General features: G+C 40.7%; 1 protein-coding gene across 3 annotated transcripts in view; it reads right to left on the reverse strand.

Annotated features, from left to right (window-relative positions):
• Ints8 (integrator complex subunit 8) overlaps window positions 1-20,073 on the reverse strand; it is a 57,071-nt gene extending 36,998 nt beyond the window's left edge. Inside the window, exons 1-10 of one of the 3 annotated variants that reach the window (XM_004641299.3) lie at window positions 19,804-20,073; window positions 18,178-18,352; window positions 15,996-16,136; window positions 15,603-15,674; window positions 14,565-14,616; window positions 13,310-13,492; window positions 10,476-10,583; window positions 8,835-8,990; window positions 4,837-4,937; window positions 3,024-3,168 (exon numbers count right to left, since the gene is read on the reverse strand). In XM_004641299.3, coding sequence (XP_004641356.1) covers window positions 3,024-3,168; window positions 4,837-4,937; window positions 8,835-8,990; window positions 10,476-10,583; window positions 13,310-13,492; window positions 14,565-14,616; window positions 15,603-15,674; window positions 15,996-16,136; window positions 18,178-18,352; window positions 19,804-19,933 — 1,263 coding nt within the window. In that variant the 5' untranslated portion in view covers window positions 19,934-20,073. The remainder of the gene's footprint in view (window positions 1-3,023; window positions 3,169-4,836; window positions 4,938-8,834; window positions 8,991-10,475; window positions 10,584-13,309; window positions 13,493-14,564; window positions 14,617-15,602; window positions 15,675-15,995; window positions 16,137-18,177; window positions 18,353-19,803) is intronic. The other 2 variants (XM_023701342.1, XM_023701343.1) reach the window with 2 other exon arrangements.
• Window positions 20,074-21,224: the final 1,151 nt, after the last annotated feature.

Raw genomic sequence — 21,224 nt, forward strand, 5'->3', positions numbered from 1 at the left:
AGGGCTAGGGCCAGGGAGATAGCTCAGTGGAATAAGCGCTTCCCTGGCAAGCGCAAGGGCCTGAGTTCAATCCCTGGTTCTGCAAAAATTAAAAAAAAAATTAAAAAAAAAAAGATTAAAAAAAAAAATGTAAGGGCTAGGGAGATAACTCAGTGGTCTAAGTGCCTGCCTAGCAAATGCAAGGACCTGAGTTTGATCACCAGTACCACACACCCTGCTGACCCCAGAGCCGTGCTACCCCTAAAACTGGGCATGGTAGTGCACACCTATAATCCCAGCACTGGGGAGGCTAAGAGAGGAGGATCACTATAAGTCTGAGCTGCAAAGTGAGACCTTATATCAAATAAATAATTTTTTTAAAAAAAGAGCTACACCAGTTCATTGCTTAGAATACTAAATATTCAAAAGATAAATTCTACCCAAATTGGCTTTAACATGCAATGCCAAACAAAAATTCAACGGATTTACTTATAGAATTTGACAACTGGGGTCTAATGTTACACATGAAAATAAACACAATCATAATAACCTTAAAAAACAAAGAGGAGCCAGAAATGGTGGCACATTCTTCCAGTCCCAGCATTCTGGGAGGCTGAGGCAAGAGAATCATTTTGCAACTCTGCAAGACCTCATCTCTAAATAAACAATTAAAATGAGCTAGGGATGTAGCTCAGGCAAAGGCCTTAGCTCAATTACCCAGGACCACAAAAAGTAAAAGTTCAGAGGGGCTGAGCACGTGGCTCAGTGATAAAGTTTATGCTACAGCACATGGAACAGCCCTGTGTTCAATCTCTACACACACACACACACACACACACACGCTCAGCAACAAGCTCACACTTGGTTTGGAACAAAGATGGTTCTAGAAATTGGTAAAAGAAAAAACAATCATTATTTTGTGCTACTCGAATGGGTAGTCCCATGGAAAAGAAAAATTATGTCAGATCCATTTTTTCAACTAAAACACCTAAATATAGCCAGATGTGGTAGTACACACCTGTAAACCCAGCACTTGGGAGGCTGATGCAAGAGAAATGCCATAAGTTTATTTATTTATTTTTTATTTATTTTTTTTTTTGGCAGAATTGGGGATTGAACTCAGGCCCTTGGGCTTGCCAGGAAGCGTTTATTCTACTGAGCTATCTCCCCGGTCCAGAAATGCCATAAGTTTGAGGTCAGCCTGGACTACATAGTGAGCTCAAGACCAATCTGAACTATATATCAAGACCTTGTCTCAAAAACAAAAAACTAAAAAGTTCTAAATATGAAAGAAAGCATATGCTTTGTTAGCATCTTTTCATTATTAATTTTATTGAGAAACAAACGAGACAGTTTCAAAACCGATTAATAGGACGATTTCAATAATTAATACATTGCATATTGTCTTCACAGTGGTTATTCACAGTACAAGATGCAGACATGATATCCTGTCCAAACACTATTAGTACAAATCTTTCTTCTCATTGAGTAGAGAGAAAGTAGCTGTATGTCTATCCTATTTTGTAAGAAAGCATAGCTATACAGCTTTAAAAGACTATCTTCATGACCTAAGGATAAAGCTTTCTTAAACAACATTGAAAAACTATTGCCACAAAGGAAAAGACTGTCAAGTTTGATTATATTAAAATTAAGAGCTTCTGGAAGAGTAAATAAAATCCAAAATGTATGGGGCTGGAGAGATGGCTCAGTGGTCTAAAGCAGCTACTTGGAACAAGCTTGGCAAAGCACAAGGACCGCGGTTCGATCCTTCAGCACCACATGCCAGCCAGCCTCGCCCCCTGGTGGGCTGAGCTGGCCACACACACACACAATAAATAAATGTAATAAATAAATAAATAATTTAAAAAAAATGTATAATAGATATTGCAAAAACAGAAAGAAATTGTTAGAAAGGAAAGAGAAACTGGGCTGGGGAAAAACAGAAAAGGAAAAGCAAAAATATATGTACATGATATATCATATACATAATACATGTATACACACAAGATAATTAAAATGCTTATGCTATTAATTTTTCTTAGTTCATTGAAAAGGTTTTGTGCTAACATTGTTTGGATAATTAAATGCCTATATCTTGTACTGAGCAACTCATTTAAAGATAACACTATGCAATGTATTAACCATTGTTACTCTATTATCTTGTTTTGAAATTCTTTTTTTTTAAATTATTTATTTATTTGTGTGTGTGTGTTTGTGGCCAGCTCAGCCCACCAGGGGGCGGGGCTGGCTGGCATGTGGTGCTGGGGGATTGAACCGTTGTCCCTGTGATTTGCTAAGCTTGTTCTAAGTAGGTGCTTTAGACCACTGAGCCATCTCACCAGCCCCTGTTTTGAAATTCTTTTTGCTCTTTAAAATAAAACTTTACACACAACTACAATATTTAAATGGCAATGGAATACCCATCTCTGACAAAACTAAACAAAAAAAGGGACTATAAATGAAGGACCATTTTGTATCTGTATCTAGGGCATACCAGGAATCCCAACACTCAGGAAGCTGAGGCAAGAGGATCCTTGCGAGACCAGCCTGGGCTACAAGGTGAGCTCAAGACCAGTCTGAACTGTACAGCGAGATTCTATCTCAAAAAAAAAAAAAAAGAACAGAAGGGCTTGGCAGGAGACTGAGAAGGACTTAAAGAACACCAGCAAAGCTGTCAGAACTCCATGGTATTACCTGTGCTTCATGGGCTTCTCTCAATGCCATTGCACCACAAGTACTCCAGAGGCTAAGAGAGACAGTAGATATACAGACTGCCGCTCACAGGAGAGGCTAGCCAGAGGATCTGAGAGTTTCTGGAGAACAGGGGACAAGGGAACTAAAACTTGGGGTGAGAGTAAAAAATAGCATGAGAAGGTGAGTGAGCCAAGTACAGAAGTTCTGTAAACATGACATGAAAGAGAGCAAAGAAGTGAAGGAGCAAGAAGCCACTAAAGGAGGCACAAGAAAAACAAAACGAGCTGTAGGGAAGACAGGCAGAAGGGCCCAGCAGCAGAAGTGTGCAGCAAAGAGGATCAACGTCTTACCTCAAGGAGAAAGTCAATTTTTTCTTTGTTAGGTCTAAGAAATAATAGCTGATTAAATTGAACACTAATGGTTCTTCCTTCCAGGACGTCACGGACTGTGTTACAGGCACAGATTTTAAAACAGATTTCATCTAGAGCTTCATTTCTGCAGAAGACAGAACAGATTCATGAGTGTTTTTATTATAAGAGATAGGTATTTTACAGCTAAATTCAGAAGAATGAATCATCTAGTCCTGAGAAGTAAGATTGTAGAATGTTTGAGCACACTAGTAAAACATACTCCCAGATTGGGGGTTAAAAAAAGAGATGTTTTAAATTTACCAAGAGATAAATGCGATCATTATGTATATCTAAAAATGTAGGGGCTGGGGAGACAGCTCAGGAGAATAACCGCCTTCCTGGCAAGCTTAAGGACCTGAGTTCAATCCCCGGTTCCACAAAATGTAAATAAAAATGTACCAATAAAATCTGACCTAATAATAAATAAAAATAAATTTACCAAGGGACAATTCAGTTACAGTTTAGGCAACACAATGGAATTCTCCTCTGCACAATTACCCAGACCAACATTTGTGTTGGGGTGGAGGGTTTAGGGTCTCATGAATGCCAGGCAAGTGGTCTACCTCTGAGCTACATCTCCAGCCCTATTTTAATATGAAATAAGTCTTGCTAAGTTGCCCAAGCTGATCTCATATTTGATATCTGCTGGCCTCAGCCTCCTGCGTCACTGGACTGACAGGCACACACCAGCAGTGCCAGCTACACTCACCACAAGCACTTTTAAGGTTTTTTGGTTTTGGACAGTGTTTGAGACAGGGTCTCACTATGCAGCTCAGGCTGGCCTTGAGCTCATTTAGTAGCCCAAGCTGGTCTCAAACTTATAACAATCCTCCTGCCACAGCCTCCCGAGTGCTATATGCTGGGATGACAGGTGTGTGCCACCACGCCCAGTTGCACTTTTAAAATAGACTAGAAAAACCAATTTACAATGTCTTCTCTGGACATGTTAATTTCTCTTATATCAACAGAAGAGGCCACTTACTTCCCTCTCATATAATGACCAGCTCTCCCCCTGTAACATGTACTTCTTTTCCTTGGCCCAAACTCACTCTGCAGAGCCTACTTCTTTTCCCACCTTTAATAAAACTTGGCTGCCATTTAAAAGAGAAGGTAAGGGGCTAGGGGCACAGCTCATTGGCACAATTGCCTGTCTGGCAAGTACAAGGTCCTGAGTTTGATTCCTAGTAGCACCACCCCCAAACAAAAATGAGAAGAGTGGACTAAAAACCCAAAGTAATACTAGCTCACTACTGATAAGTCACTCTCTTGCTACCCCCTTTTTTCCTTATTTTCCCAGACTAGGGGTTGAACCCAGGAGCTTTGTACAGAGCTATATACTCAGCCAGTTTTATTTCGAATTGTTTTTTTTAAGTTCTGGTGTCATAAAGTTGCTAGGTTACCCAGGTTGGGCTCCAACCTGGGATCCTCCTATTTCAGCCACCCAGAGAGCTGGGATTACAAATGTATGACAAAATGCAATGTGGAAATGTGTTTTTGAGAAATGAGAAAGCACTTGCATTTTGTTGTTGTTGTTGTTTTCTTTTGGTTTCACTTTGTAGTTCAGCTTAGCCTTGAATGTACTATATTGTCCAGGCTGGCCTTGAATTCACAGCAATGCTCCTGCCTCAGCCTCTGGAGCGTGGGATTATAGGAGTACACCACAATACCCAGCCAACACTTGCTTTTTTATTCAAATATCAAAAAGCAATTTTTCAAAAAAAAAAAAAAAAAAGCAATTTTTCAACTAACTTACCCCTGCTGAGCTTTCTGAAAGAGTTCTCTTAGTACGGATTGCCGGAACTGGACCGGTAAACTGAAGGTGAAATTATCTTCAATGAAAATCTGTATTACTTCCTAGAATACATACACATAAAATTCATCCATTTAAAACTCATGGCTGTTTCTTTACTTTTAAAAAGCCTTTCTACAATGGAAAATACAAGTGGAAGAAAATTTTCTTATGGGGGAAACATTTACTTCTAAAATTGGCCTAAAAGGAACGAAAGGCAATGACAAAGTATCAGGGAAGTGACACAGAAAGTGTCTATAAAATGAGAAAGCTAAATCTCAAACCTAAGGATTCAGAAACAATCCCCAGGACAAGTGTTCTCAAGAGACAGAGCTCCTGTGTCTTCAGTGCCAGACAGTATGTGGAAAATTTTCACCCCTTTAATTGATGTTACTAATGGATTTGGTATGACCATGCAGAGTACTGCTGTCGATAACGTGAACATGATCCTGAGTGAATAAATCTAAATTATAAGCTTTTATATGTATACTGTGACATGTAATAAATTCCAGAAATTATAAAATAAATAAATAAAATTAGCCTACAAGGCAGGCATGGAGGTACATGCCTATAATCCTAGCATTTGGGAAGCTGAGGCAGGAGGATTACAAGTTTGAGTCCATGTTGGGCAACTTAGTGAGAACCCGTCTCACAATAAATTATAAACAAAGGCTGGGGACCTACCCATATGGGAAAGCCCTGGTTTCAATCCTGAAGGTGGGGTACTAGGTAAAGAAAAAAAATAGCCCTTCCTTTAAAAAAAAAATTGAAGATCATGAACTAAAAGAAGTGAGGGAGGAATTATCAAAAGAACCCAAGCTGGCCTCAAACTTGCAGTGATCCTCTGGCCTCAACTTCTCAAGGGCCAGGATTCAGACATGTACCACACAACGCCTGGCAATTCTCATAAACTTAAACAGTTTAAAATGTTATTTTTAAATATAATTATTTGGCGAGTTATAAAATATTTAAATTATCACATACAGGTTTTTTTCTTAGCTTTCTCAGTCAATGGGAAAAGGAAGAAAAAAGGGATGATAGTGTGGGAGAGAGGGAAGGGGATTCTGTGAACAAAGACCATCAGCTGTGACCACAAATTCCCAGATAATGGGTTAGAGATGCAGCTCAATGGACAAATTTTGTCTGGCATTCTTGAGGCTCTGGGCTCAATCCAAAGTACCACAAAGAAAAACAAAGTACTGACTTTTGGCAGGGTGTAGTGGTACATGCCTATAATCCAGCACTCAACAGGCAGAGACAGAATGATTAAAAGTTTGTAAACCAAGATACCACTGCAAAAGGCTAAATACAATTTGTGAAATGTTCCAGCATAGGAGACTGAAGTGCTAAATTTCAGAGCTGAACAGGTGTGGTGGTGCACACCTGGAATCCCAGCTCTCAGGAGGATCTCTTGGAGTTCAAGTCCAGCTTGGGCTACAAAATGAGCTCAAGGCCAGACTGAAGTGCATAGGGAGACCCTGTTTAAAAGACAAAAATTAAATAAATTTCAGAGGTGTGCAACATAACTGCTATCTTTCCTTTAGGTGTCCACTGTACTATTTTCTGATTTATATACTTTGTTTTGTTTTTTTGTTTTTGGTGCCAAGGACTGACCCCAGGGCTTCCAGCTTGCTAGGCAAGCATTCTACCGCTGAGCCAAATCCCCAGCCCTATGACTTATATACTTTGATTCTTCTTTTTCTAATGTATTTGGTACAGGGTCTCACTATGCAGCTCGGACTCACAGTGATCCTCCTGTTTCAGCCTCCCCAGCACTGAGATTACAGGCATGTGTCACCACACCCAGTCTTGGTAGCCAGATTGGTGTGCCTGGAGTGGGACCTGCATGGCATGCAGTACTAAATATTGAAACCAGGTCTTTGCGCTTGCCTAGGCAGTTTAGACTGCTGAGCTATTTCTGCAGCCCTATAATTTGATTCTTTATCATACAATGCTACTAACTTCATGTTAAAACATGCCTGTCTAGGGGCAATACTCCTAAGGTCTGACCACCCCAGTGAGCTTCTTTAAGACCCTGCATCTTTTCACAAGGGACCCTCATCCTGCTGTATAGAGATGTAACCGATCACTGGACTTCAATTTACCTGTATTTACAACTTATCATCAAAAACTTTAATCCTCTTCCTATGACAAAGCAATATACAAAAAGAGAGACAGAGCTACACAAGCAGGAGTGTTATCCCTTCTCTTCATCTATTTTTTGCAAAAATAAATTCTACATGAAAATATATTCTAGATGAATGAATTAGAGTTGAGATAAAAATCTAACTAGAGACAAAAAACTGAAAGTTACAGCTTTGTCATTTCAAGGTTTGTTTTGAAGTACATAAAATAAAGGTCCTGTTTGTGAATGAAAACTTCTTAACAAAGATTTGAAAAGTAACAGAAACCCTAATCCCCAAACATTTTCTTTCTAAAGCTAAAGAGAAGCATCCAAGGGAACAAACAACATCTTAACTCACTACACTGGGACACCCACTATACCCTGGGATAACGACGACCACTCAGCCACCGCAGGCTCTGGATAGACCAACCCAGCCAACAGTACCGCTGCCATGCATTCACTTGCTCCTGCCCCAATACTTGCAGGTGAACAAAGCTATGCTGCAAAAAGTGGGGCATGGTGGTGCACACTTGTGATCCTAGCACTCCAGAGGCTGAGGCAGGAGGATTGATGTGAGATCAAGGCCAGCCTTAGCAACACAGTGAGTCCAAAGCCAGCCTGAACTGAGTAGCAAGACCCTGTCTCAAAAACAACCAAATGAATAAATGAATAAATAAATAAAATAAAGCTATCTTATAAGGCCATACTTTCAAACAGACACAAAATGTCAGGCTCCATAAAACTAAAAGCCATCTAACTAATTTTAAAAGTTAAACATCATGCCTACAGGATTTCTTACAGAACTGAGTTAAGATGAGCAAATTCTTTTCCTTCAGATAAAGATAATATCAGGGCTGAAGGGAATGTCAGGGGGTGGGGGAAACAAGCTATATCATGTACAGTTACAAATTCTCTATGATTGAGCTGTAGGTGACTCCGGTCAACAATTTCTGACATTGCCAGTGAAACGGAATACCCAATACTATTATGGACCTCTGAACTCTTTTAGAATATTTTGCTAAGTTTACACACCTATAATATTTAAATGATGGAATTTAACAAAAAAAGGGTATACAGATGAATGTCCATTTGGTATCTGTGTATTAAAAGTGGTTAGGATAGATATATAGTTACATTCTCTTAATGAATAGAGGGATTTGTTCTAATGGTGTTTGTAAATAGGATATCAAGTCTGCATATTGTACAGCAATTAACCACTTGGAAGAATGTATGCAATGTGTTAATTATGGAAACTGTCCTACCAATTTGGTTTGAAACTGTCTCATTGCTATTTGTTTCTCAATAAAATTATGGGAAAAAAAAAACAAAAAAATAAAATTAAATTTAAAAAATTCTGTATAATACATGTGATCATTATGCATATATAAAATATGCCAATAAAATCTGATTAGAAAAAGATAATATCAATAATCATAGACATCTGTATAATTAACTGTAATTTTTCACTTGATTATCAGACAACTTCTGAAATGGGACAATTATTACCATACTTTTTAAAACCAGACTGTCGGGCTGGTGAGATGGCTCAGTGGTCTAAAGCACCTACTTAGAACAAGCTAAGCTAAGCAAAACACAGGGACCGCGGTTCAATCCCCCAGCACCACATGCCAGCCAGCCCCGCCCCCTTGTGGGCTGAGCTGGCCACACACACACATAAATAAATAAAATTAAAAAAAAAAAAAAAACAGACTGTCATTCTGAGTCACTCACCACAAATCACCCAACTAGTAAATGGGGGCACCAGGACTTGGCCTCAGTTTTGTCTGGGATCCATAATTTTTTAACCGTACCACTGCATCCCCATCAGACGTCCTACCTGATAGTTGCCAGATCTCAAACAAATGTGGACTTGACTGTATGGAGTCAACTGCTGAGTGGTGCTCTCAGAGGAAGGCACGAGAACGTCGCATGCCTGACAATAGCCTGCTAACCGCTTCTCATCTATGGTACAATGAAGAGACGACAGACCAATCTGTGAAGTAAGAGTTACATGCTAACATAACATACATACATAATAGTCCCTTAGTGTATTCTAGCTGTTCCAAAGAATGACAGTGAAAATGTCAAACCTGAAGGCATTATAAAAAATAATATAATTTTAGACACAGGGTCTGGAGGCAGGGAGATAGCTTGCCTGCCTGGCAAGCGCGAGGAACTGGGTTCAATCCCCAATAATGAAACCAGACGTGGTGGTGCATGCCTATAAACCCAGGGTTGGGGAGGCTGAGACAGGAGGATCACTACAACTCCAAGCTGCATAGTGAGACCCTATATCAAATAAAAAATCAATTAGACACAGGTTCTGGAAGCTGCTGTTCATAGGCCAAATGCAGCCAGTGGTCTGTTTCTCCTTCAGTGAAGAACCATTTTTGGGGTAGTAAACAACAAAAGAGGTATTCAAAAGAAACTGAATGTGCCACACAAAGCCTAAAGTGTTTACTATCTGGCCCTTTAAAAAAATAATTTGCCAACCCCTGGTTTAAAGTTTATAAGCTGATAGGCATGGTGGCTCACACCTGTAATCCCAGTACTAGATCAGGCTGAGGCAGGAGGATCACCAGGAGTTCAAGGCCAGCCTGGGCTACACAGCAAGACCCTATCTCAAATACACACACACACACACACACACACACACACTCTCTCTCTCTCTCTCTCTCTCTCTCTCTCTCTCTACTGCCAAGCATAGTGGGACAAGCCTGTAATTCTACCACTCAGGAGGCTGTGGCAGGAGCATCACCTTGAGCTTGAGATTAGCCTTGACTACCATAGTAGTTCAAGGCCAGCTTGAACTACAATATAAGACCCTGTCTCTAAACACACACATGTACACACAGAGAAAAAAAAAAGTAGGAAAAATTATAGAAAGGTAAAATGAGGGTTGGGTTATTAGTTCCAGGGGGCAGTATACATCTTTTGAAACTAGTCCCTTAAACTACCTCATTTTGGGGCCGGGGAGATGGCTCAGTAGAATAAAGCGCAAGGACCTGAGTTCAATCCCAGGTTCCGCAAAAATAAATAAATAAAACTACTTCATGGGGCTGGAGAGATGGCTCAGTGGTCTAAAGTACCTACTTGGAACAAGTTTGGCAAAGCACAGAGACCGCAGTTCGATCCCCCAGCACCACATGCCAGCCAGCCCCGCCCCCTGGTGGGCTGAGCTGGCCACACACACACACAATGTAATAAATAAATAAATAAATAAAATATTAAAAAAAAATAAAAAAATAAAACTACTTCATTTTACTGTATTGAACAGTTTTGGTTAGAATGTTTTGCTTGTGTGGTTTGGATTTTTGGGTCTGAGGACTGAATTCAGAGGCTTGTGCCTTCCGAGCATGTGCCCCTAAGCAACAGCTCCAGTCCAAAATACACTTATTATCTTAAAAAAAATTAAACTCAAAGATGTATAAATGCTTTAAGGAACTAAATATTATGTGCCTATCACAATTATACTTACCTCTGCCATTAGTTCTTTGGTTCTAAAAAATTTTTCTCTAGCGTTTTCATAGGCAGCTGAATTTGTGGAGCCTTGTTGAAAATATACTGCACCCAAATCATAACACACCTGAAATGATAAAAAAAAAAAATGCCAATTTTATGCTTTTCAAGTACTTAAGGGCTGACGAAACTCAGTTACTTTTATTCTTGGATCAAGGATGAAGAAATGCTCAGGGAACATTAATACACACACACTATTAATATACAGACAGATGTGCTCAATAATACACATAGGTGCTAATTAACACACATACACACTAAAACACACACACATAGTTTCTCTAGCACACAGGTGAAGACAGTGCTCTGCTTTGCATCTGGATGCGCTCCTAGCTGGAGCTCTTAGGAGTGACCACACCCCGGCACACACTGGATCCTGGGTATGTTACACTGGACTAACCCACTGACTTGTTCAGCACAGTTCTCAGGTGTGGATGATGGAATTACTGAGGAGGGAAGACCCACCCTGGGTGTGGGTGGCACCACCACAGGCATGCAGCCTGGATGGAACGAAAAGGAAAGAAGATGAAAGTGTTGCTGCTTTTTATCTGCCCTACCATGACTTTCTCCTTTGCCATGCCACCCTACTCTGGAGGCAGCCAAGCATAGACTGAAACCTCTACAAACTACGAGCTCAAACCTTCCCTTCTTTTAACTGGTAAGTGTCTATAGTATTTTGTCTCAGCAACAAAAAGAAACTAACACGATGTATAAAAAGTCAAGTTATTTTCAAGTTTTACTACAGTAACTGACTACCATTAACCAGCTTACTTCTACAGTGAAAAGGTAGCCAACAGAGCTTAGTATGGTGGTCACACCTGTCAGCCCAGCTACGAAGGAGGCTGAGGCAAGAAGATCCTACATTTAAGGTCAGTCTGGGCAACTCAGCAATACCCTGTGCCTAACAGAAAATTTTAAGAGGGCTAAGGGACAATGTTTACTACACAATGTTGCTTAGCATTTATGATGCCCTACATTAAAAATCCCCTTGGAGGACAGGGGTGTCAACAGATTGCAAAACACAATTGTGATAATGATACACCCAGCGCTGGTAAGGCTGAAAACAGGAAGATCATAAGTCCGAGTTGCATAGTGAGACTCTATACCAAATACATTTAAATAAATATAAATAAATAAATAGATGGTACTAATATAATGGCCCACTTCAGGTAATCAATGAATACTTAAAAATTTCTAGCCGGGCACAGTGAGTGCTGCAAGCCTGTAATACTAGCACTGAGTAGCTGAGGCACAAGTCTTATTTCAAAAATTTAATAAGACCCTGTCTCAAAAAATAAAGGGGTTAGGGAGATAGCTCAGTGGAATAAGTGCTTGCCTGGCAAGCACAAGGTCCTAAGTTTGATCCCTGGTACTGAAAAATAAATAAAGGAAAGAAAAATAAAAGAGCTGGAGATGTGTAGCTCGGTAGAGAGCCCCAAGGTTCAATATCCAGTACAGCAAAAAACAACAAAAAAAATCTCATATACTCAAGGTTGTGTGCTACAAGGTAAGCTGCAGAACATATAAAAAGAGACTTCCAGGCAAACATGTTGGTGCATAATTATAATCCCAGAATTCTGGGAGGCTGAGGCAGGAAGAGTGCAACTTCACATTCACTCAGGGCAACTCAACTACTTAGCAAAACCATGTCCTCAAAATAAATTTTATTTACTTTTTTTTTTTTTTTTTTTTTTTTTTGTGGTACCAAGGATTGAACTCAAGACCTTGTGCTTGCAAGCCAGGCACTTATGCCACGGAACTATCTCCCTGACCCCTCAAAACAAATTTTAAAAAGGGTTGGTGATGTAGCTGAATGGGAAAAGTCCTGGGTTCAACCCTGTACCAATCCTTCCCCCCACCAAAGAACTTCTAAGCATTTACAATCTATCAAGGAAAAAGACATGATCGTATAAAATAGTATCTTATAATAAGCATTAATTAAAAGCTGTCTGAGGGCCGGCACGATTGCTTAGTGGTCTAAAGTGCCTGCTCAGGCAAGCTTAGGCAAAGTGCAGGGACCCTGGTTAGATCCCCAGCACCACATACTATGCCAGCCCCAGCCCCAGGGTGGGCTGAGCCTACCACAAATAAATAAACAAACAAAACAAAACAAAAAAAAGCTGCCTGAGGCCAGCAAGGTAGTTCAGTAGTCTAAAACACCTGCTTAGGCAAGCGCAGGGACCAAGGTTCAATCCCGGGTACCACATGCTGCGCCAGTCCCACCCCCAGGATGAGCTGAGCCTGCCACAAAAAATAAAATTAAATGAAATAAAATAAAATAAAATTGTCAAAGGAAGTAGGGTCCAAAGTTAAGAGAAAATACACTACGCTTAATATCCTTAGAAAGCTACATATTTTTTCTAGGGGCCTAGATTTTTCAATCTAGCACAATTGTGGTTCTTTTTTGGGGGGTTCAGGTGTGTTTTCTTTTGGGGATTTTGTCTAATTAAGTATTAATATAAAGTATAAACATCAATCAGTTATTCTCGTAGTTGTTCGTTTGTTTTTGAGATAGGGTTTCACCCTGTAGCCCAGGCTGGCTGTGATCCTCCTGCCACAGGCCTCCCTATTGTCAGTATTTAAACTCTCACTCCCCACTACAACTAAAAAACTATTCCCAAGACAAAAGAACACATGAAATTTTCCACCTACTTCTTTTAGAAAATCTCAACATCTTTAGTCAAAACTAGAGATAAAGGCAGAAATTCTAATTAAAAATACTAGGAAAATCTGACATACGGTTTTCACAAGCCTCCCACCACACAATGCTTATGTGCGTGGACAGATACCTACCTGGCAATGCAGCTCCTCAGTTCTGATTTTCAGCCCAGCAGCAGAGCTCTCAGCCTCTCCATTCACCATGCCTGGCTCCATGGCCAATAAATCCAGAGTTCTCATCGTGTGGACATAAAGGTCCTTGTTTAATTTTAGGGCTGCTTCTAGTACAAGAATAGAATCAGCAGCTTGTTCTTTTAGCTACAGGAATTCAATAAAGACATTGAATACAAAATCAGCAACTGATCCCAAAAAACAAGACACTTACAAGATACTTGGTTGCTTTGTGTACTGAGCTAGTTAAAAAAAAATTAACACACACACAACACAGTAACAGCACAATTATATTTGCTGAAATAAAGGAAATCTTAAATTTTAAAAATCCAGTAAGTTCCTGTTATGAAATCAGAAAACGTACAATATAGAACTGAAAAAAAAACAAAAAGAACAAATTGATTAAAAAACAAAACAAAACTGGGAGCTGGGGAGATGGCTCAGTAGAATAAGCACTTGTCTGGCAAGCACAAGGGCCTGAGTTCAATCCCCGGTTCCACCAAAAAAAAAAAAAAAAAACCAAAAACCAAAAAACTTAATAAAGAAAACTGATTTAAAGATTTGGACTATTCTACTTTAATACATTAAAGAAATGTGTGCATGCGACCTGTGCCAGCCACTTCCTGAGGCACTAGAAAACCACAAAATGAGGCGGGATTTTTGCCTCCACATTCAAAATAGTATAGTACAAAGACTGCCTCTTCTCTTCACTTTTCTCCCTCAGCCCCTACACTGTACACGCTATCTCCAGAACCAACTAAAGAGGTCACATCTCAATCACAGAAACTTCTCATTCCTACTTTTATATTAAGTAGATCAATTAAATAAACAACTTCCATGAGGCGAGAGGTACATACAGCTCAGTGGCGGAGCACTTGCCTACTGAGAGCTTGGCCCCCAATACCACTTTAAAACATAAGTTACACATGTTGCTTGTAGAGGGCTTAGGAAACACAAAAGAATATAAAGACTTCATCTATAAGATCAACTTTTCTTATCTGTTAAAGTATCGTGAAATATTCAACAACGGAACTGATAATGATAAAGTATTCTACCATTAAAGTTGAAAACAATTCAGAGTGTGACTTTTATGCTAATAGCAAAAACTGCCTCTGAACCTAGACCATGGCAATTCCCACATACCTATGACTAGAAGACATATTATGCATGCTATCAGTATATTCCAGAAATAGTACCCACAATTGATCCCAATGCTTACCACTTTCAAAATGTTTTCTGTTAGCTCTTTTTCCTGTTGTATCTGATTCATGCTGAGAGAAATGATAGATCATTCACATGTTACTCTCAACACTACAAGATTCTTAAGATCTTTCTGAAAAAGCTTAATATTAATAGTATATTTCATGCTTGAAAAAAATACTATTATGGTACTCATTAATTTACCAGTGTTGGGGGCCGGGGAGATAGCTCAGTAGAATAAGCACTTGCCTGGCAAGCGCTGCAAGGGCTTGAGTTCAATCCCTGGTTCCACAAAAAAATAAAAATAAAAATAAAATAATAATAATTTACCAGTATCTTGTTACTTTACATTAAAAAACTCTCAATTTCAGAGTAAAACTGACAACAAAAACTCTTATCAAGTTAGAAACTGTTTTGTAGCTCCAGATTCCAGCTGCTACCTAGTGCTAGTTCCTAAGTCCAGCTACTACCTGGATTCAAGAACTAGATTTAAACCTCTACAATCAAACTTGGAACTTTGTAGTCTAAACTAATACTTGTATATGTTAAAATAATTTCCCCACATACAAGATAAATATTCAAGACAATTTAAATTAAAAATGTTAACACTTTCAGATAAATAGAACAATTCCCAAAGTGCTCACCTCCCCCATCCCTTCCTTTTCAGCTCTCTCTACTCTTTTTTTCTTAAATGCAATTTTAATTCTTCTTTTCCTTCTTTCTTTTTTTTTTTTTTTTTTTTTTTTAGGGAAGGCTCTACAGGGTGTTCAGGGTCTCACTACTAGATTGGACTACTAGTGATCTAAGATAGGATCTCCCTATGCAGTTCAGGCTGGCCTCAAACTCACAAACATCCTCCTACCTCAAACTCACTATTGCTGGGATTACAGGTATACACAACCATGCCTGCAAACAAACTTTGACGTAGGCCTTCGGCCCCCTATTTCTGCTCTATTTCCTCTATAATATAAGCAAGCAAAAGTTCATGAAGTTTTTTTAAAATTCTAATTTTAAAATTAGAAAAAGTACCATTTAAGAGTCATAATAGCAAACTTACACATTTAACTGAGGGGGCCCAGGTTTTGCCTGTTTGACAGGAAAACTACTTTGAACGATTGTCCTAATTGCCCTAAAGACAAAAAAAAGAAAAATAGAAAGAAAGAAAGAAAATTTAATATACAATAAGCAACATGTATTTTTTCAGGTAATACATTGCTTTAAAAAAATTCATACTATAAATTACCTAAAGCTCTGAGGTGTAACAAATATGCTATAAATCATGTATAATTTTATTAGCAGCATGCTCTTCATCTAGGGTCACCAATTCTTTCCACTGTCAGCCTCCCAATGCCCAAGATCCTGAGAGATCCCTGGAGCAGGAGACCCCTGAATACTAGAGTACACACGAGCACAAGATACTAGCACATTCTGGGATAGTAAACAAACTTACCATCTGTTGTAAAGAAGAATGGCCATGGCCGTGGTTGGAGGCAAGGTGGCCAGATCCATGTCGACATGCTTGGTCCCAGGAGGAACTTTACTGATGCAGAGCAGCTCATTTAATAGCATATTCAACACTGGAACAGACAAGCTTTAAAGGAAGAAGCAAAAGGGACATGTTCATGTATTAGCTAAAGAAGAAACACAATGTCCACAACTCTCAATCTTTGCTAAAAATAACTATACTGTTAAAGGATCAAATCTCCAGATCTACCTATCAAATTTCAAAAGACTTCTTAAAACTTATTACAATGAAAAAAGAACTTTAAAATTATTAAAAGCAGAAAAATAAAATTACCTTCCATCAGTGACCTTCAACAATTACCAAATGACAAGCAATCTTATTTCCTAATTTCCAAATTACAAATATTTCAGGTATTTCAAAAATTAACTTATAATCACAGTAGTAGTTTAACATCTAAAATCTTTAGGGCTGGCCAAATACCTCAGTGGATTAAAGTGCCTGCTTAGGCAGACCGAGGGGCTAAGAGTTTGATCCCTGGGCCAGCCCTGTCAGCCCAGCCCCCGGGGTGCCCTGAGAAGGCGATTGAGACTGGGCTGGGTGATTGAGACTGGGTGATTTGAGACTGGGCATGGTGGCACATGCTTGTAATTGGACTTATAGTGAGGATCACTATAAGTCCAATCTGTGCAGTGAGACCCTGTAGACCCTGCTCTAAATACAAAATAAAATAAAATAAAATAAGATAAAATCTTTGACTTGCTTATTATCTAATATTCAACCAGAGAGCTGGGATAGAGCTCTTGCCTAGCAGTCTCTTGACCCTCAGTTTAGTAGAAGGCATCTCACCCCAAATAAAAAACCAATCAGTGTTCAATTTAGCAACTGAGGTTCTTTGTACGTAGCGTTATCAGGAAATGTGCCTCTTTGGTCTAGTAATGTATAAGTTCCCCCTCAGATTAAAAATATATCTTTAAATATTAGAAACTAAAATTCTGATATTTAATAGCTGGAAAATGAACAGACAGTGGAAATAAGGGTTTTGTTTTGGTTTAGTTTGAGTTTTTTTGGCGGAACCAGGGATTGAATTCAGGCCCTTGCACTTGTCGGGGAAGCACTTATTCCACTGAGCCATCTCCCCGGCCCTGAAATAAGGGTTTTGAAATGCGTGTGGTAAAGTACAAACTCTCTTGCAATACAGTCTAAAATACATCGTGTACCTTAAAAACGTTTACACTGCACAACACAGATATTTTAAAACTTAAGACAGAATTGAAAGAGAGCTAGCTCAGTGGCATAAGCGCCTTCCTGGCAAGCAGGTCCTGAGTTCGACTGCTGGTACCAGAAAAAAGGAAGACAGGCATGACACATACCTGTAGTCCCAGCTCTTAGCCAGGAAGATCACTATGAGTTCAAGGCCAGCCCAAACTACAAAGTGAGTTCAAGACCAGCCTGAACTACACAGCAAGACTATCTCAAAAAAAAAGAAAAAAATTCATGGGCAAAAAAGTATTTAAAGCATGATTTATAACAATGGAAAACTAGAAACAAACTAAATGACTACTGATGGAAAAGTCGTTAATGATGTCAAGTAGAAAAAAACCAAAATAGTATACACAGGATGAACACAACTTTGTTGGAAAAATACAAGCATTTTTTGGGGAGTCAGTGGTAGAGTACTCACCTAATACTGAGACCATGTATTCAAGCCCCAGCACTGAAAAAAGTAATAATAAAAATAGAGGCTGGAAGATGAGAAATTTGAGGCTAAGGGGATCCTCCTTGCCTCTAAGTGCTAGGACTTACAGGCACAGACAGCTTTAAATGCTTTCCTACACATTCTGAAAAATATTTGCATGTTTTACCAAGATTATGCAGAAAAATTTTAATTTTAAAAGTAATTATTTAATTTTAAGTTGCAATAAAAACACACAGAAATAAACAAACATATCTAAATCAGTCATGGTGGTACCTGCCTATCATCGCAGCAAACTGGGAGGCCGAGGCAGGAAAATCCCATGATAAAACTCAGCCTGGTCAATTTAGCAAGATCCTGTTTCTGATTCTTTGTGAGACTTTGTCTCAATAAATAAATAGGGGTTGGGATATAAGCTCAGTACAAAGGGCCTGGGTTCCATACCCAGCACCAAAACAAACCTCAGTTTCGTACCTTTTCTCTAGTATGTCTAAGTCCCACTTCAAATGTGCAGCAACTTTAAGAGCAAGAAGTTTTAAAATACGATTTCTCTTGTTATCAGGCGGAGGTTGAACTTGGTTTTGTTCATTAACTGAAGGTTTGGAAGCCTGTTCCAAAAACTGAACGATAAGCTGAACTGGAGCAGGATCTACGATTTAAAAGAAAAAAATAAATGTTTAGGTCTTAATTCTAAAGTTGGGAAAAGATTCGCTGTTGTTTTGGCCATAAAAGGAATCGTAACAGCTGTCTAGTTACGTGAGTACAGAACAGGATTTATAAGCACTCGGGCTGGGAGCAACAGGGGTGGATCTGGAAGAGAGGTTGAGGATATAGGAACCAGATCACCGCGGATGAAGCACTTCGCAGGAAAGAACACAATACACTTGGCGGTCAGCGAACGACTGGTGCCAATTAGAGGGAAGCCCTCCACCAAGCTGCTTCATCTGTTTCCTCCAATGCAAAATGGAGTATCAGCCCCTCACGGCATTATTGTGAAGGCTGCACTGAAGGAGGAACAGGCGTAAAGAACTAAGCACCCTGAAAGCACTCAACAAATGTCAAAAGGACTGAACAACAAGGGGTAAAATAAATGATAAATCTGCCCACGGTACGGTCCTTCAATTAAGGCCAGTCTATTAGGCTGAACAAGCCGTGCCTGGATTTAATTTAAATTTAGCAAAAATATGAAAGTAAGGAATTTACACTTTCATGGAATTCGCACTTAACATGAGGAGACAGCTCAGCGGCACAAGCACCTGCCTGGCAAGTGCAAGGTCTGGAGTTCAATCCCCGGTACTGCAGGGAAAAAAAAAAAAAAAAAAAGTAAATGGGATTACCGCTTAACAGAAATGCCTGGGGATTTCCTCCCTTGCTTTCCCCTGGAAAGCCCATTTACGTGAGAAATTAATAATTATTATTACTATGCAATACCACCATTATCACTATACAGAGACCACCCTGCAACTATGTACCAGTGCCTTCTTTCAGACTTGAACACAAAGCTGAACTTTGGAAAAGGAAAGCCTCTCAACATAACCTAAAAGACGGGGCTAGGGAGATGGCTCAGTGGAATAAGCGCTTCTGAGTTCAACCCTCGGTTCACACACACACACAATTCCCCCCCCAAAAAAAAACCCTAAAAGACTGGGCATGGTGGTGCGCGCCTGTAATCCTTGCGCTTGGGAGGCTGAAAACCGGAGGAGTTCGACTTGTGTAGTGAGACCCGCTAGATCCTGCACTAAATATATAAAACATAAAAAATACATAAGAACCTAAAATAATTGCTCGCGTCAGACTCAAGCCCGTTTCCCAATGGACACAGCCCGGGGCACTGTAAGGAACCGGCTGCGACCCGCCTTCCCAACCCGAGCAACCCCGAGCCTCCCACAAAAGCAAAATCGCCAACAATGAAGGGACAGCGGCGCACTGACGGGCTTTCTTTTGGGATTCTCCCAGGCGCCCCCGACAAGGCGACGTCTCCGTCACCGAAGGGGACACCCGAGAAAGCTCGGCTCCGGCCGCGAGCCCCACTGCAGGCCGTCGTACGGCGGCCGAGAGGACCGGGGAGCGGGAGGCGCGGGCCGCAGCTGCCGCGCTCACCTGGGCAGGGCTTGCGCAGATGCTTCTCCAACAGCGACTCCTCCAGCAGGAACTCGAACCAACAGGTCTGCGGCGGGGTGCAGGGCCGGCTGGAGGTGGCTGCCTCCCGGTCCGCCGCCTCCGCGCTCATCCTGCCCCCGCCGCCGCTCCCCGCAGTGGCGCTTCCCGGCTCCAACCTGACACTCGAAGGCGGGCCCCGGGCCTGTGGCCTGCGGAACCAGCCCAAGCAAGGACCGCTGACAGAACGTTCGGAAAACTCACACACCCAAAATGGCGGCCCAGACCAACCCGCGCTGAGACGCTGGATCCCCGCCCTGCACCGCGCCGCCCCGAGCCAATCCTTATTCGAATGGGAGGAGAAATGGGCGGGGCTACATTCCAAGTCACGCCTTCCTGTGGTTGCTATGGGAGACGACTGGCGCAGAGCGGCAGATGGGCTTTTGGTGTTACCTACGAGTTCCACAGATATCCACCTCTCAACAACAGCACGCCAGGGTCAGGGAGATAGTTCAGTGGTGCAAGCGCCTGTCTGTTAAGCGCAAGGTTCTGAGTTTGATCCCTGGTACCGCAAAACTCATATTATTAAAATTTGATGTACACTTTTCCATGGTAGAGCACATTCAGGGTAAGCTGAATGTTTGTTAGCCTCTCATTTGGCTCACAGTATTCTTACTTGTTTTGGGGGAAGGACCCTGTTTTGCATTGGCAGAACTTTGGGGGACGCGCTCAAGCCAGAGAAATAGTGGGCTGTGGATTTTCCTCAAAAAGCTGGATTGGAGGTCCTATTCAAACCAGCTAGTCTCCTCCTGGGTATTTTTCCAGGAGAACTGAAAACATCATACCACAGTGATATATGTGCCATTTTTATAGCAGCGCAATTTGTCATAGCTATATCTTGGAAGCAGGTCAGCAAAATAGCTCAGCCCACTAAGTGCCTGCTTAGGCAAGCGCAGGGTACAGGGTTCAATCCCTGGCACCACTTGCAGTGCCAGCCCCGCCCCCCTGTGAGGCAGCTACTGAGACCGGGTGTGGTGGTGCACACCTATAATCGCGGTGCTGGGGAGGCTGGAAACAGGGAGACCACTGCAAATCTGAGCTGCATAGCAAGACCCTGTACCAAATACATTTTTTTTAAAAAATGTATTTAAATCTTGGAAGTAACCCAAATGCTCATCAACTGAGGAAGGGATAAAGATGCGGTACTTTTACACAATGGAGTATTATTCAGCTTTTATAAAAAGGATAAATTTGAGGCTTTTATTGATACATGGGTACAGCTAGAGATCATACTTCGAAGTGAAATAAATCAGACTCACATGTGCAAACATTGTATTGTCTCCTTAGTGTGAGAGCGTGAAAGACAATAAAATCTGAAGGCTACAATAGATACTGGGAAGGAATGAACCTCTTCAAAAGGAAGG

The sequence above is a fragment of the Octodon degus genome, unplaced genomic scaffold, assembly GCF_000260255.1.
Source record: "Octodon degus isolate 3935 unplaced genomic scaffold, OctDeg1.0 scaffold00134, whole genome shotgun sequence".
Taxonomy (NCBI): Eukaryota; Metazoa; Chordata; class Mammalia; order Rodentia; family Octodontidae; genus Octodon; species Octodon degus.